Genomic DNA, 17,361 nt, shown 5'->3' with positions numbered 1-17,361 from the left:
TTCAAAAGTAATGACAGTAATGCCAAAATGAATTCATCTTTTCACTTTTTGAAAGGTGGAGGTGTAACATTTTCTGAAAACCTTTGCGCTTGATATACCATGGCACTGACATAAATGGCAACTGTCGACTTTTAAATTTTAACACATGATTTAAAAAAGCATTTCATAGCAACAGATAGTGCCAGTCGATGCGCTATATGAAGTTATTGGGCCCCCACCACAATAGCTGAAAACTATTATGATGTTAAAAAATGAAATTTAATACAGAATACGAACAGATTCCCAATACGTATTAAATTGCTTAAACCACTCAACTACTTTCCTTTATAGTATATTTACGAGTATCAAATTAATGTTTGGAGTGTCAAACCCAACACAATATGGCTGAGGCCCCACTATTTAAACTTCTTTTCGTATTCTCTGAAATATCACAGGTATTGTTAATGCTTGTAACGTTTATTACAAAAGATAGACATACATTTGATGCTATTTTTCATATTAAAATCTAATTTGAGGCCCGAAAAATATATCTATAAAATCTATAAACAGGTTAGAACCATACAATGCAAGTATGCCTTTTTCACCAGTAATCAACTGAATGCCACAGAAAATGGAATCTTTACTTTAGCTACAGAAAACGGAGCAAAGCCAAGGGGGGATGACTGGAATAAACAGTTTCCAACCTGACTCTTCTCGCACATAAACATGTCTTTCTTGACCTCATTTCAAATTATATAGAGTACTGAAAGCTCATTTTCCATAGCAAATATACTAAGGAACTCATTTTACGACTAGAACGCACACTAGGACCCCTCATTCAGATTCAAAACACGAGAATTATTGACTGAACATTTCCCCACTATCAAGCACACAGGACTCTTTAAAGCTATCTTAACTTCTTTAAAACCCCAATATGACCCATCTCACATGCAGATCCTGTTCTATGACTCGCCTTTCATGTCAATGTACCCCACAGTATCATGCAAATTCAAGATAAGGCTTACTACACCTATATATCCAAAATGGTCTTTGTAAGGAATCTTGACCCCCCCCCCTTGTATGCTTGACCCCCACTGGGGTTATCCACCTCTGACCATTACAGAAAATGGAGCTGTGCCCAAGGGCTCCCTACACTATTCAGTCATAGCCTCATTAAAGTACTCCAAAAACTTCTATATTCGCTTTCAACTGTGTTTCTTGGTTTGAATCTATTGAGCATTCACCCTCTGATCCATTCAAAGTAAGGGCCCCCAAATTGATACCGTAGTACTCTCGTAACACCCCGGGACAAATCGTGCATTTTGCTCATGCCATTAAAATACTCCAAAAACGTTTATACGCCTTTCACCAGTGTATTTTTTTGGTTTCCAACTATTGAACATTCATCCTCGGTACCTCTCATAAGTAGAGACCCCCTTCTTGAGGCCCTAGACTCATCTTAAAGCAAAGCGACGAATCGTGCAAGAAAACAGGTTAGGATAGGGCACCAGTTCCTCAGGTATACCCTGGGTGGTGGTCCCCCCGGGACCGCAGGGGGGACCACCACCCCACCACCGCCAGCCAGCCAGGAGCGCGCTGACTGTGCCCTAACCTAACCACCCAAAATAAGAGGGTTGGACGATCTCGCCCGCCAGGGTCAAGTCGGCATGGAAGTGCCCAACCGTTTCTGAAAAATTTTACCTCAATTCGTCTCCTTTTACACTACTCACGCACGCACATATGCACACAGCCACAGACACACGTACACAGAAAGACTAACAGAGTAAGCTCACCTGCAAGACCGCACATCCCTGGCCCTCCATAGTGATGGAGACCTTGGTGGGAACAGTGGGCAGCTTTACCAACTGCTGCAGCAGTTTGTTGTCGTTGGTGACGGTGAAGGGGTGTGCCAGGCCGCTAGCTGTCACCGTTGCCACCACGTTCAGAGGTCCCTGGTACAAGTGGGTCTCGTACAATGCCAGTGCCTGGAGGGCCACCACCGTATCCTGCGTATTGGGCACAAAACGTCCTGTTAGTAAAGACATTTTTCAATTATGATTTTCCCCTAACATTCACGATGCTTCCTTTAACTGAAAATATGTTTCATTATGTACCTATGTGTTAGTCCCAGATTCAACACCATAGATTTGGAAAAGTTTCAGTAAACATAATTCCGTTGAGCAATTACAAGTAATATATGTACAGGTGCAAGTATTGTGTAATGTCAATCACTTGCTTCGCACAATCCCCTCTTCATGCTGATATTCTCAAAGTACTTCTGTTTCTCATATTACCTAACCCACAGCTCTCACCATCAAACTACCCTAACTCTTACATTTGGTTAGCAATTATAATTGCTACAAATGCTTAATACATTGGGGGTTCTGTGGTACAAGGGCTTAATACACTGGGAGTTCTGTGGTACAAGGGCTTAATACACTGGGGATTTCGTGATACAAGGACTTAATACACAGGGAGTTCTGTGGTACAAGGGCTTAATACACGGAGTTCTGTGGTACAAGGACTTAATACACAGGGAGTTCTGTGGTACAAGGGCTTAATACACTGGGGATTCCGTGATACAAGGACTTAATACACAGGGAGTTCTGTGGTACAAGGGCTTAATACACAGGGAGTTCTGTGGTACAAGGACTTAATACGCTGGGAGTTCTGTGGTACAAGGGTTTAATACACTGGGAGTTCTGTGGTACAAGGACTTAATACACTGGGGGTTCTGTGGTACAAGGGGTTAATACACTGGGAGTTCTGTGGTACAAGGACTTAATACACTGGGGGTTCTGTGGTACAAGGGGTTAATACACTGGGAGTTCTGTGGTACAAGGACTTAATACACTGGGGGTTCTGTGGTACAAGGGGTTAATACACTGGGAGTTCTGTGGTATAAGGACTTAATACACTGGGGTGCTACATAGAGGACAGCCTAGAAATATGTTATCTGCTTCACGGTGCTCAACTTGCGTATATTTCTTTGTAAGTTTCTTTCATATCAACATTTCTTTCCTTTAAAAAAATATATACGAGTTTTTCTATTGCTAAAGAACATGAATATATAAAAAAATCTGTTAAACTTTCACACAATAAAATGGTTGGTTGTATAGGCAAGACATGTGGGTAACAATGATGGATGTATAGGCAAGACTTGTGGGTAACAATGATGGTTGTATAGGCAAGACATGTTGGGTAACAATGATGGTTGTATAGGCAAGACATGTGGGTAACAATGATGGTTGTATAGGCAAGACATGTTGGGTAACAATGATGGTTGTATAGGCAAGACATGTGGGTAACAATGATGGATGTATAGGCAAGACATGTGGGTAACAATGATGGTTGTATAGGCAAGGCATGTGGGTAACAATGATGGATGTATAGGCAAGACATGTGGGTAACAATGATGGTTGTATAGGCAAGACATGTGGGTAACAATGATGGTTGTATAGGCAAGACATGTTGGGTAACAATGATGGTTGTATAGGCAAGACATGTGGGTAACAATGATGGTTGTATAGGCAAGACATGTTGGGTAACAATGATGGTTGTATAGGCAAGACATGTGGGTAACAATGATGGTTGTATAGGCAAGACATGTGGGTAACGACGATGGATGTATAGGCAAGGCATGTGGGTAACGAAGGAGAATACTACCTGTGTGGAATAGAATCCTCCTTGGCCATTCCTCTGCGCCGTGATCCACTTGACCACCTTCCTAGCCTGCTGCTCGTATTGTTTAGGGTCAAGGGTCATCATAGCCATGATGGCGTAGCCAGCTGTTTCCACCCCTACAGCCTTCGTCTTGCCTGATTATACAATACGTAATTGTTGTATGAAACATATCAATCATTTGGACACAGGTAAAATATATCCCTGACCACAAGATACGTAGATAATAAAAAAAATTTCGCTTTGACCATCAGAGCCTCGAACCCAGAACCAACAAAGCAGAAGACTTGTTCTACCAACCAAGCTACGAGCACCCACAATAAGGGAGGAGCTCAGAGAGACAGCTGGTTTCTCAGTCAGATACCAGTTGTGGTGCTTGTAGCCTGGTTGGTAGAACTAAAGTTGTCTGCTTTTGTGGCATTTGGTTCGAGGCTCTGATGGTCTACGTGAATGAAATGTAAAATAAATTAAAACAAATGCTGTAAACAATCATCTTAAAACTAAAATTCTATTTAAAACTTCTTTTTAACCGAACAAAATGTATTACGTGAATATTTTGATTAGGCTGCAAATATCAAGCCACAATACACGGGTTCTTTGATTAGATATATTTATATTGATTTACCTGTGTTTATTTTCAAATATAAATTATTCTAGGAGTTGCATTTAATAAAACAATAATGAATGACATTCATCTCAATTTTGTTTTGGATTTTAGCTTTATTTAAGGCCTATCAAGCTCGCCTAAAATTATAACCATAATTACTTGTCAGTACAACCAGCAAGATTATTCAGTCGTAAGCAAAGTTAAAGAGAAAATAAATATAGTGCTTACGCACTTACTAAGGTAACACCTTATACCCTTCTTCCCCCGACTATACCTGGTCCCTTGGGCAGCTCCCAGTGAGTGGAGTTCTTTGTCACAACAGCTTGTTCCAGCAATTTCTGGAGAATTACTTCGGCTTCAGGAAGCCTAGCCAAGGCGAAAGCATAGGCTTTGAGCGCCATAACGTAGGGGTCAGAGGAGGAGTCTGCTTGTAGACACTGGGCAGCCAAACAGTCGGCCTGGCTGCATGACTGGTCATTGGCCTCCAGGAGAGCAATCATCACATAGGCTGTTAGAGGCACGGGAGAGTCACTTCCATCAATTCCTCCCTGTTAGAAATGTGATAACATATTGTTATAGGATCGCCTGAGTGTTGAACTCTACTGCATGTTCGTGCATATTCCATCATCAGTTCCTAACACATAACTTACTTTCAATTATTTCATTCTGAAACTCTGCCACCTCCTTTAATATCTAACACTTCTATAGCATATATTTTGTTAATTGTGAATGACTTAGGAAAATTATAACCGATATTTACTAACATTTGAAAGTTCTGAAAACTTGCAGTGAATTAATGGAATGCCTCTTTCTGGGGAGAATGGTCTCAGGGACTTGCAGTAGCTAACAGCACTGAGAGGTCCCCACATTCAAGTTACATCAGCCCTTATAGGCCCTTAAAAGCCTACTGGAAACCAAAGGCCAAAATCTTGAACCATCACAGACGTGCAGGGGATTCACGATCACCTTCACCGATGAAATAAACCCTTATAGAGGAAATGAAACAAAACAGACAAATGCAAAGTTCAAAGAAGGCAAACAAAATGCAGTAAACTATTCGACAAACAATCCGTCCAGTAGTTAGGTCTTACACCCCCCTAGTAACAGCAACCCATCACCAGGTGGCGGCACAACGGAAACTGCTGGTTTCCCCCCTATCAACAGTCCTGTCCTAAGTCAGAGAGAAACCAACTAATGGGGCCCCACCAATGACCCTCTGAAGAAGGGGTTTCACTTTATACAATGCAGTTTTTCTGGCGGCTGCACGGTGGCTTCCTGTAGCTCCCCACTGAAAAGATAAAAATGGAAATTACCAGGGAAGAGAGCAAAGATCAACCCACCTTCGGTGAGTTGATCTTTGAACCAGAACCTCAAAACCAGAAAGAAAAATCTCTGGACAGATAGATTTGCTGAAAGACATGGAATCGGAAAAAGATACTTGGGATTGGACAGCGAAGAAAGGCTTGAAAACAAGGCGGAGCCGGCCACTTAAAGAAACAGAGAAAGGAATCCCCACCTTGACCAGACCACCCAAAAGAAACTTTGTAGGGAGATCCAGACGACAAAATTAGACAGCTTCACATGATAATTGTGTATGTAGACATTCAGTGTGGGGAAAATTTCCATCAACTAAATCAATATTACAATCAAAGAAATGAAGTACATCAGAATCATTATTTCTATATCATACATCTGAATCCTACATCAGATTTATATCAGAATCATCTATTAGATCCTACACGACAATACCACAACGGTCACGTCCGTCATGAGGCCTATGCATGCCTACGGGACTTTGTTCATGTATCTTCAAGGATCTATAAGGCTCAATAAGAAGCTGTCTTAATTGAAATACCATTGCAACATGATTTGGGCTTCCGGTGATGTATTTTCAAGTTCTAAATAAAGGATCAATCTGTACTACTAGTACTACCTATAATCATTAGATCCAATACATATTCATCTTTCAATCCCGATTGATCTCAATAATCTGTCTAGACATTAACAATTATTAATCCATATTCAATGTTGGCCTCTATCACTTGAGAGAGGGAGGAGCTACCTCCGAGAGCAAGCGTCCACGAGCGCCTTGAGGCCCAGAACCCATTGTTTACATACAGAGTGAACACGTGACGATGCTTGAGACTTTTATAATAAGATTAACCCCGCACAAACAATCTAATTATTACCAGAATAGCTCCCTAAGACACTCAGGGAGGTGGTGAACTATAAATCAGAACAAATTACTGATACATGTATCTAAATACGAGTGTAGAGAGCGGTACCCCCCAGCATGTGTTGACTGTTGACCGCTCACCACTACCACGAATAGCTTAATCCTCATAAAAACTCTACAGCGTGTATCTATTCACTGCAGCAATGCGGTTATATCATTAAAATACTGTGGCTAATCTCATCAGGAGAGAGATAATCTGGCAACTGGTCAGTTGGGCATCAGTTCTCAATTTGGGAAGTTATTAAGTGTTTGTAGAGTGAAAATTGGCCAATTGCATTCTTTTATGACCTTAATATGTCCATATAAATTGTTAATAGTTATGTAGAGGGGAAAAATCCCCGCAATCAAATGAGCATCTATCTCTACAATTTATTCAGAATATATGTATAAATATCTATATATATAATTCATCTGTGTATAAATTATCAATTGATATCTCATTTAACATTAATTTATCATAAGTGCTTGCTTATTTGCATAGAATATCTTGCTTGTATCATATAACTAGTTGTTATAATTACTAGACATGATCTCAGTTATTGGCTATGCAGTTTAAGAGCGAGGTTAGACTGTGTAGTGTTCAGAACTTTTGATACTAAAAGAGAACCAGAATTTAGAGTCACTGAACTGTGTTTTATCATGTAATCGATTGTAAACTACAATGCTGATGTGTTTAAATGCCAACAGGTACATTGTGTTTCTTCCATCAGTATCCTGGTGTTAGTAAGTAAAGCCCACATAGCATCCTAAGACAGGAGGATTGGCAGGACTTTGTATAAGCTAAGGAATTGAGTTATGCATGAGAAAAATACTCACTTTCATGGCCTTGTGGAAGACTTTACCAGAGTTGTTGAAGCAACCGTCCTCTCTCTGATTAGACTGAAGCCAAGTGCTTGTTTGATTCAAATCATTCTTGTCAATCTGCAATTACGAATAACAATCAGATTCAGGAAGTAGTTTACAGTATACATCAAATAAACCAGGAGTAAGCAAATTATTGCTGTTTGCTTCTACAACAATTAGCAGCGTCTGGGCGCTTAATTGGTATCATTACCACAGCTCATGGCAGCTCAGTAAATACATCTCACGAAAAATATCAAACCCAAACATCCAAAAATTATAAATCGATGATATTTCGGTCGGTCCTGGACCATTATGTGTCATGGTCCAGGACCATTATGTCTCATGATCATGGACCATTATGTGTCATGGTCCAGGACCATTATGCGTCATGGTCCAGGACCATTATGTGTCATGGTCCAGGACCATTGTGTGTCACGATCTAGGACCATTATGTGTCATGGTCCAGGACCATTATGTGTCATGGTCCAGGACCATTGTGTGTCATGGTCCAGGACCATTATGTGTCATGGTCCAGGACCATTATGTGTCATGGTCCAGGACCATTGTGTGTCATGGTCCAGGACCATTATGTCTCATGGTCCAGGACCATTGTGTGTCATGGTCCAGGACAATTATGTCTCATGGTCCAGGACCATTATGTCTTATGGTCCAGGACCATTATGTGCCATGGTCCAGGACCATTATGTCTCATCGTCCAGGACCATTATGTCTCATAGTGCAGGACCATTATGTGCCAAGGTCCAGGACCATTATGTCTCAAGGTCCAGGACCATTATGTGTCAAGGTCCAGGACCATTATGTGCCATGGTTCAGGACCATTATGTGCCAAGGTCCAGAACCATTATGTGCCAAGGTCCAGGACCATTATGTGCCATGGTCCAGGACCATTATATGCCATGGTCCAGGACCATTATGTCTCATGGTCCAGGACCATTATGTGCCAAGGTCCAGGACCATTATGTGCCATGGTCCAGGACCATTATGTCTTATGGTCCAGGACCATTATGTCTTATGGTGCAGGACCATTATGTCTTATGGTCCAGGACCATTATGTGTCATGGTCCAGGACCATTATATGTCATGGTCCAGGACCATTATGTCTCATGGTCCAGGACCATTATCTGCCATGGTCCAGGACCATTATGTCTCATCGTCCAGGACCATTATGTCTCATGGTCCTGGACCATTATGTGCCATGGTCCAGGACCATTATGTCTCATCGTCCAGGACCAATATGTCTCATGGTGCAGGACCATTATGTGTCAAGGTCCAGGACCATTATGTCTCAAGGTCCAGGACCATTATGTGTCAAGGTCCAGGACCATTATGTGCCATGGTCCAGGACCATTATGTGCCAAGGTCCAGAACCATTATGTGCCAAGGTCCAGGACCATTATGTGCCATGGTCCAGGACCATTATATGCCATGGTCCAGGACCATTATGTCTCATGGTCCAGGACCATTATGTGCCAAGGTCCAGGACCATTATGTGCCATGGTCCAGGACCATTATGTCTTATGGTCCAGGACCATTATGTCTTATGGTCCAGGACCATTATGTCTTATGGTCCAGGACCATTATGTCTTATGGTCCAGGACCATTATGTGTCATGGTCCAGGACCATTATATGTCATGGTCCAGGACCATTATGTCTCATGGTCCAGGACCATTATGTGCCATGGTCCAGGACCATTATGTCTCATCGTCCAGGACCATTATGTGTCATGGTCCAGGACCATTATGCGCCAAGGTCCAGGACCATTATGTCTTATGGTCCAGGACCATTGTTTGTCATGGTCCAGGATCATTATGTCTTATGGTCCAGGACCATTATGTCTCATGGTCCATGACCATTATGTGTCATGGTCCAGGACCATTATGTGCCAAAATCCAGGACCATTATGTGCCAAGGTCCAGGACCATTATGTGCCAAGGTCCAGGAACATTATGTGCCAAGTTCCAGGACCATTATGTGCCATGGTCCAGGACCATTATGTGCCAAGGTCCAGGGCCATTATGTGCCAAGGTCCACGACCATTATGTCTCATGGTCCAGGACCATTATGTGCCATGGTCCGGGATCATTATGTCTCATGGTCCAGGGCCATTATGTCTCATGGTCCAGGACCATTATGTCTCATGATCCAGGACCATTACGTCTCATGGTCCAGGACCATTATGTCTCATGATCCAGGACCATTATGTCTCATGGTCCAGGACCATTATGTCTCATGGTCCAGGACCATTATGTCTCATGGTCCAGGACCATTATGTGCCAAGGTCCAGGACCATTATGTGTCATGGTCCAGGATCATTATGTCTCATGGTCCAGGGCCATTATGTCTCATGGTCCAGGACCATTATGTCTCATGGTCCAGGACCATTATGTCTCATGGTCCAGGGCCATTATGTCTCTTGGTCCAGGACCATTATGTCTCATGATCCAGGACCATTATGTCTCATGATCCAGGACCATTATGTCTCATGGTCCAGGACCATTATGTGCCATGGTCCAGGACCATTATGTCTCATGGTCAAGGACCATTATGTCTCATGGTCCAGGACCATTATGTCTCATGGTCCAGGACCATTATGTCTCATGATCCAGGACGGATCGAAACGTTGTCGTATTTTATTTTTTTACATGTGTGAGCTGGGTGTCAGGTGTGTGGGCTGGGTGTCAGGTGTGTGGGCTGGGTGTCAGGTGTGTGGGCTGGGTGTCAGGTGTGTGGGCTGGGTGTCAGGTGTGTGGGCTGGGTGTCAGGTGTGTGGGCTGGGTGTCAGGTGTGTGGGCTGGGTGTCAGGTGTGTGGGCTGGGTGTCAGGTGTGTGGGCTGGGTGTCAGGTGTGTGGGCTGGGTGTCAGGTGTGTGGGCTGGGTGTCAGGTGTGTGGGCTGGGTGTCAGGTGTATGGGCTGGGTGTCAGGTGTGTGGGCTGGGTGTCAGATGTGTGGGCTGGGTGTCAGTTGAGTGGGAAGCAGTCTCAACAAGAGAGCTTCTGGGAGTTCTACAAGAAACGGGAGTTTCATTTCATCTAACGTTTGGTGTTGTATTAACAAACTTAAGCAATGTGCTGCTACCCTATTATACAAGGATTACAGAATATAGATCAAGAGCTACATTTGAGTTCATCAGATATCCTTACCTTACTGGATGGTTAGTCATAAATGGAATCGGGAGAACACAGATGCAAGTCTAGTCCACTAGCTCTACCAAAGTTGGGTAAAACCCCAAAATATCCTCCAATATTCGCAGGCGCACGAAGCAGTTACAAAGTTCAAAGTATTTCATCATATTTGGGCTAAACTCACAAATTAGTTGGAGAGCAGGTCCTAGCTTCACAGATTACAGTTGGAATGCTCAGACTGGGGCCACTCATTACCCGCAGCCACCTGCCATAGGTATCGATATCCCAGCCTCATTCTGACAGTTACATCACACTGCCTAGTATATATTTTGTGCTGTCCGTACGTTAAGATCTTAGTTCTATATATATAACTCTTTACACTAGTGTTTTCTGCCCTTTGAGTGTCAGTGATTGATCTCGTCAACCTGAAACTGCGGTTTTGACAACAAAGCGAAATGTCTAGGTCTAGCTCAATTAATTAACTAACTGAGCCGTAATTAAAAATGTACCGTAATTATTTTGTTAGATACGCAGCACTATTTGTTACTGAGAACTTCTATCTAACAATATGCCTGTTAACAAATGTGTCAACCATGCCAGTGGTAATGTAAAACACAGCAAGAGGAGGTCCACTCACCACAATAAACTGTTGGGCTCTGTCTGTTGGGCTCTGTCTGTTGGGCTCTGTCTGTTGGGATCCGTCTGTTGGACTACGTCTGTTGGACTCCGTCTGTTGGGCTCTGTCTGTTGGGATTCGTCTGTTGGGATCCGTCTGTTGGGCTCCGTCTGTTGGGCTCCGTCTGTTGGGCTCCGTCTGTTGTGATTCGTCTGTTGTGCTCCGTCTTTTGGGATCCGCCTGTTGGGATCCGTCTGTTGTGATTCGTCTGTTGTGCTCCGTCTGTTGTGATTCGTCTGCTGTGCTCCGTCTGTTGGGATCCGCCTGTTGGGCTCCGTCTGTTGGGCTCTGTCTGTTGGGCTCCGTCTGTTGGGCTCCGTCTGTTGGGCTCCGTCTGTTGGGCTCCGTCTGTTGGGATCCGTCTGTTGGACTCCGTCTGTTGGACTCCGTCTGTTGGGCTCCGTCTGTTGGGCTCCGTCTGTTGGGCTCCGTCTGTTGGGCTCCGTCTGTTGGACTCCGTCTGTTGGGCTCCGTCTGTTGGGCTCTGTCTGTTGGGCTCCGTCTGTTGGGCTCCGTCTGTTGGGCTCTGTCTGTTGGGCTCCTTCTGTTGGGCTCTGTCTGTTGGGCTCTGTCTGTTGGGCTCTGTCTGTTGGGCTCCGTCTGTTGGGTTCCGTCTGTTGGGCTCCATCTGTTGGGCTCCGTCTGTTGACCGCCATTTACACTAGGAAGTTCAAGTTAGCTTGGCGTGAAACAATTGGCTTAGAATGAATGCTTGAGTGTAGAGTAATGTAAAACACAGCAAGAGGAGGTCCACTCACCACAATAAACTGTTGGGCCTGGCTGAAGGACTTGAGGACGAAGGCCGACAACCAGGTGGAGCCGGAGTCGTCAGCGTTGCCGAAGGCGCTGAAGGAGCCGTCACCTCTACGGTAGAGGAGCTCCCGTTGGTACCCTGCAGGCAGCCACTAATGTAATTATCGCCAACTAATACATTAACTAGTCGCTACAACACGCTCTTATAACAAAAGTATAAAAATTAAAGAAACAACAGAAAGCCAATAGCCATATACATGTCTCACCTGCACTAGAAACAATTAAGTGATCTACACGTCTGATAAGGTATCCCGAAATTTGTAACACAAATCAACAAACATGTTTCCATACCAGTATTTACCCAGGACTTCTATAATATGATCTTACTCATATTTTATCCAAAGGTTCGGGTTCTCAATTGTGTTTATATATTTAGCACCTTATTAGAACACCGCTTGTTGAAAATCCCCGTTGTTGTCCTCACCAGCCTCTAGTACACCTCAGTCATGTCTCCTCACTCCGCACCTGCCTCTAGTACACCTCAGTCATGTCTCCTCACTCCTCACCAGCCTCTAGTACACCTCAGTCACACCTCAGTCATGTCTCCTCACTCCTCACCAGCCTCTAGTACACCTCAGTCATGTCTCCTCACTCCTCACCAGCCTCTAGTACACGTCAGTCATGTCTCCTCACTCCTCACCAGCCTCTAGTACACCTCAGTCATGACTCCTCACTCCTCACCAGCCTCTAGTACACCTCAGTCATGTCTCCTCACTCCTCACCAGCCTCTAGTACACCTCAGTCATGTCTCCTCACTCCTCACCAGCCTCTAGTACACCTCAGTCATGTCTCCTCACTCCTCACCAGCCTCTAGTACACCTCAGTCATGTCTCTTCACTCCTCACCAGCCTCTAGTACACCTCAGTCATGTCTCCTCACTCCTCACCAGCCTCTAGTACACCTCAGTCATGTCTCCTCACTCCTCACAATCGTCAAGAATACAAACTAGACTCTCGGTTCACATAAAAGAGTCTACTGGCAGGAATTATCTTTCATCCCTTACTAAACTAGTGGGAGTATGTCAGTTCTTCAGTACTAAACTAGTGGGAGTATGTCAGTTCTTCAGTACTAAACTAGTGGGAGTATGATAGTTCTTCAGTACTAAACTAGTGGGAGTATGTCAGTTCTTCAGTACTAAACTAGTGGGAGTATGTCAGTTCTTCAGTACTAAACTAGTGGGAGTATGTCAGTTCTTCAGTACTAAACTAGTGGGAGTATGTCAGTTCTTCAGTACTAAACTAGTGGGAGTATGTCAGTTCTTCAGTACTAAACTAGTGGGAGTATGATAGTTCTTCAGTACTAAACTAGTGGGAGTATGTCAGTTCTTAAGTACTAAACAAGTGGGAGTATGTCAGTTCCATAGTACTAAACTAGTGGGAGTATGTCAGTTCTTCAGTACTAAACTAGTGGGAGTATGTCAGTTCTTCAGTACTAAACTAGTGGGAGTATGTCAGTTCTTCAGTACTAAACTAGTGGGAGTATGTCAGTTCTTCAGTACTAAACTAGTGGGAGTATGATAGTTCTACAGTATTAAACTAGTGGGAGTATGTCAGTTCCATAGTACTAAACTAGTGGGAGTATGTCAGTTCTTCAGTACTAAACTAGTGGGAGTATGTCAGTTCTTCAGTACTAAACTAGTGGGAGTATGTCAGTTCTATAATACTAAACTAGTGGGAGTATGTCAGTTCTTCAGTACTAAACTAGTGGGAGTATGTCAGTTCTTCAGTACTAAACTAGTGGGAGTATGATAGTTCTTCAGTACTAAACTAGTGGGAGTATGTCAGTTCTTCAGTACTAAACTAGTGGGAGTATGTCAGTTCTTCAGTACTAAACTAGTGGGAGTATGTCAGTTCTTCAGTACTAAACTAGTGGGAGTATGTCAGTTCTTCAGTACTAAACTAGTGGGAGTATGATAGTTCTTCAGTACTAAACTAGTGGGAGTATGATAGTTCTAGAGTACTAAACTTGTGGGAGTATGTCAGTTCTAGAGTACTAAACTAGTGGGAGTATGTCAGTTCTTCAGTACTAAACTAGTGGGAGTATGATAGTTCTTCAGTACTAAACTAGTGGGAGTATGATAGTTCTTCAGTACTAAACTAGTGGGAGTATGATAGTTCTTCAGTACTAAACTAGTGGGAGTATGATAGTTCTAGAGTACTAAACTAGTGGGAGTTTGTCAGTTCTAGAGTACTAAACTAGTGGGAGTATGTCAGTTCTTCAGTACTAAACTAGTGGGAGTATGATAGTTCTTCAGTACTAAACTAGTGGGAGTATGATAGTTCTACAGTACTAAACTAGTGGGAGTATGTCAGTTCTAGAGTACTAAACTAGCGGGAGTTTGTCAGTTCTAGAGTACTAAACTAGTGGGAGTATGTCAGTTCTAGAGTACTAAACTAGTGGGAGTTTGTCAGTTCTACAGTATTAAACTAGTGGGATTATGTTTGTTCTAGAGTACTAAACTAGTGGGAGTATGTCAGTTCTAGAGTACTAAACTAGTGGGAGTTTGTCAGTTCTAGAGTACTAAACTAGTGAGAATATATCAGTTGTAGAGTACTAAACTAGTGAGAATATATCAGTTGTAGAGTACTAAACTAGTAGGAGTATGTCAGTTCTAGAGTACTAAACTAGTGGGAGTTTGTCAGTTCTAGAGTACTAAACTAGTAGGAGTATGTCAGTTCTAGAGTACTAAACTAGTAGGAGTATGTCAGTTCTAGAGTACTAAACTAGTGGAAATATGTCAGTTCTAGAGTACTAAACTAGTAGGAGTATGTCAGTTCTAGAGTACTAAACTAGTGGGAGTATGTCAGTTCTAGAGTACTAAACTAGTGAGAATATGTCAGTTCTAGAGTACTAAACTAGTGAGAATATGTCAGTTCTAGAGTACTAAACTAGTGAGAATATGTCAGTTCTAGAGTACTAAACTAGTGAGAATATGTCAGTTCTAGAGTACGTCACTAAAATTTAATTGCATAATCTAAATGGAGCCTAACAAGAGTAAGATACAGCTGACGGATATTATTGTTTTATTGCTCTTCTAAAAATTAATCCCAGTGCCTTTTAGCATTTAGTACCTGAATGAACATTTATGCATTGAATTTCTAGCATATTCACTGTTTACTATGACCCCCCAACATCTTCCTTGCGTCCTGACAGCAATTACAACACCTTCCAACTGATATCTGGTAACAAAATTTCATAGACTCGGAACAGAAGGGAATTATCAAGAGAAATCGCCAAGTTATTACGACTATATATCACTGGGAAGGGGTCAGGATAAGGATTTGGGATGGGACGGGGGACAGGAATGGTGCCCAACCACTTGGATGTTCGGGGATTGATCGCCGACTTGCATGAAGCGAAACAGTTGCTTTAGCGTCCAGCCTTAGACTCGGAAGTAAACATTTTCAACCTTAAACTGAATCTGCCAAATTTACGCCAATTTCAAAAGTCTATGTGATCGTCTTAAGGTGATTTTTAGAAGTATGAATTTATTTTCCGTCCAATTTTTTATTTGCAAATAATCAAATAATACTGTTTGATCCAAACTCTGAATAATGTTGTGAAGTCTTTATTAACCTGTTTTCCAACATGTAAATGAGTGCTGTTTGCGATTATCGTTTTAAGTAATTTTCGTCCAATAAATGTTATGGTTTTTGGCTGATAGTTCGTTGTAATTCATCTATTTTCATCCTTAAAAATTGTCTCAACTTTTCCAACGCTCCACAAGGCCTGCACTCTGCTCGCCTGTAAGCATTTATTAAATATGAAAGCCAAAGACTCACAAAGCTCTTCCTTACATTTGTTATGACCTGGGAAAGACTTTCTCTGGTGCTGGAAATTTGTTTCTGCCTTGATATTGACCAGACCACACACTAGAAGGTGAAGGGACGACGACGTTTCGGTCCGTCCTGGACCATTCTCAAGCCGATTCAAGTCAAGTCGTCCCTTCACCTTCTAGTGTGTGGTCTGGTCAACTTACTTTAGCCACGTTATTGTGACTCATCACCTGCCTTGATATTACTACTAAACACTTCTCTCATGGTAATGCCAACAGTTCACCTCTCCTTCTTCTCCATCGACACAGATTTGTTCAGGTATAGGTAAAATATCAAGCCCTTCTCTAGAAAATATAAATAAAGTACATATATCAATTGCTACATCTTTCATTGTTGTTATCAGTTACATGACCAAGCTCACTTTTGAGGGGACCAGACTTCTCTCTAGTGCTTGTTGGGAATATCAACACAAATACCTTTAGCGAGTGTTTGGCTTGCCCTGCTATATGCACTTCGTCATTTATTATGCTCCATTATATATTCTTAATCGTTTTTGACTTATGATAAATTGTTGTTTTAGATATCCAGTTTGTTATATGATTATAAAGAGCTTTCTTATTGCCAATGAGGTTCTTTAGTCCCATGATAAACCATTCGACCAAGTGTATAAGTCTGTTTATCTGTGTTCTAGGCTGGAGGCCACACACCTAAGGCAAGCCTCATAAAGCTTTGCAAGATTAATAGTGATAAATATTGATCAGTCTTCCAACCATTTGAGGAGTTTATGTAGATCTCTTTGTAAGGCCTCAATACAATTTTCTCTTTCTACTTCATCTTAGATCTTAGCGTCGTCTGCAAATATGATGACGTGATATAATATTATCAATTATGTCATTGACGTATAACCAAGTGTTGACCTGCAGGATGGAACCTTGCGGTGCCCCACTCATCACATTTCTGCAGTCAAATTCCCTCTCATTCAGGACGACCCTTTGCTTTCTTTGTTTCAATCATTATGGTATGCATTCTAGTTCTTTATCATTTATTCCATGTCACTATAATTGCTTTGCCAGTCTTTCATGTGGTACCTTATCAAAAGTTTAAGAGAAGGCCGTGAACATTAAGTCCATTCGAAGTCCGTTGTAGAGCTGGTTACCGTCTCCATAAAGCTGAGCAGCTTAGTAAGTAGTAAGGCAGGATTTATTAAAAAAAAAAAAGGTTGTATTGATTTTACTAGATTGTTCTATGCAAGATGGTCACAACTCGTCTCCTTGGAGTCCCTGCATGAGCTTGTAAATATGAGAGGATAGGCTGATCTGTCGGTAGTTTGCTGCCTACCTTTCTTAAAGACAGGAATTATGTTTGTTCCTCTGTAGTGGAACTTTCCTTGATCCAGAGATTTTCCGAAAAATAGTTTCAGCGAGGAAAAACAGTTCATCTAACGCGTTCTTTATGTCTTTGGATTGAATTCCATCAACACAGCACGCTGGGCTTGTGATCCTGTGGTCCTGGGTTCGATCCCAGGCGTCGGCGAGAAACAATGGGCAGAGTTTCTTTCACCCTATGCCCCTGTTACCTAGCAGTAAAATAGGTACCTGGGTGTTA

At 42.5% G+C, this 17,361-nt stretch overlaps 1 protein-coding gene across 1 annotated transcript in view; it reads right to left on the bottom strand.

Moving 5' to 3' along the window:
* Nucleotides 1-17,361, bottom strand: part of LOC123748322 (alpha-2-macroglobulin-like) — a 289,251-nt gene that overhangs the window by 19,385 nt on the left and 252,505 nt on the right. Inside the window, exons 18-22 of the mRNA XM_069314664.1 lie at nucleotides 11,926-12,059; nucleotides 7,320-7,424; nucleotides 4,542-4,815; nucleotides 3,646-3,797; nucleotides 1,773-1,985 (exon numbers count right to left, since the gene is read on the bottom strand). Of these exons, the coding sequence (XP_069170765.1) occupies nucleotides 1,773-1,985; nucleotides 3,646-3,797; nucleotides 4,542-4,815; nucleotides 7,320-7,424; nucleotides 11,926-12,059 (878 nt within the window). The remainder of the gene's footprint in view (nucleotides 1-1,772; nucleotides 1,986-3,645; nucleotides 3,798-4,541; nucleotides 4,816-7,319; nucleotides 7,425-11,925; nucleotides 12,060-17,361) is intronic.

This window comes from Procambarus clarkii, chromosome 79 (genome assembly GCF_040958095.1).
Source record: "Procambarus clarkii isolate CNS0578487 chromosome 79, FALCON_Pclarkii_2.0, whole genome shotgun sequence".
Lineage (NCBI taxonomy): Eukaryota > Metazoa > Arthropoda > Malacostraca > Decapoda > Cambaridae > Procambarus > Procambarus clarkii.
Note: the sequence above shows the minus strand (reverse complement) of the source record. Positions and strands in the feature narration are given on the sequence as shown.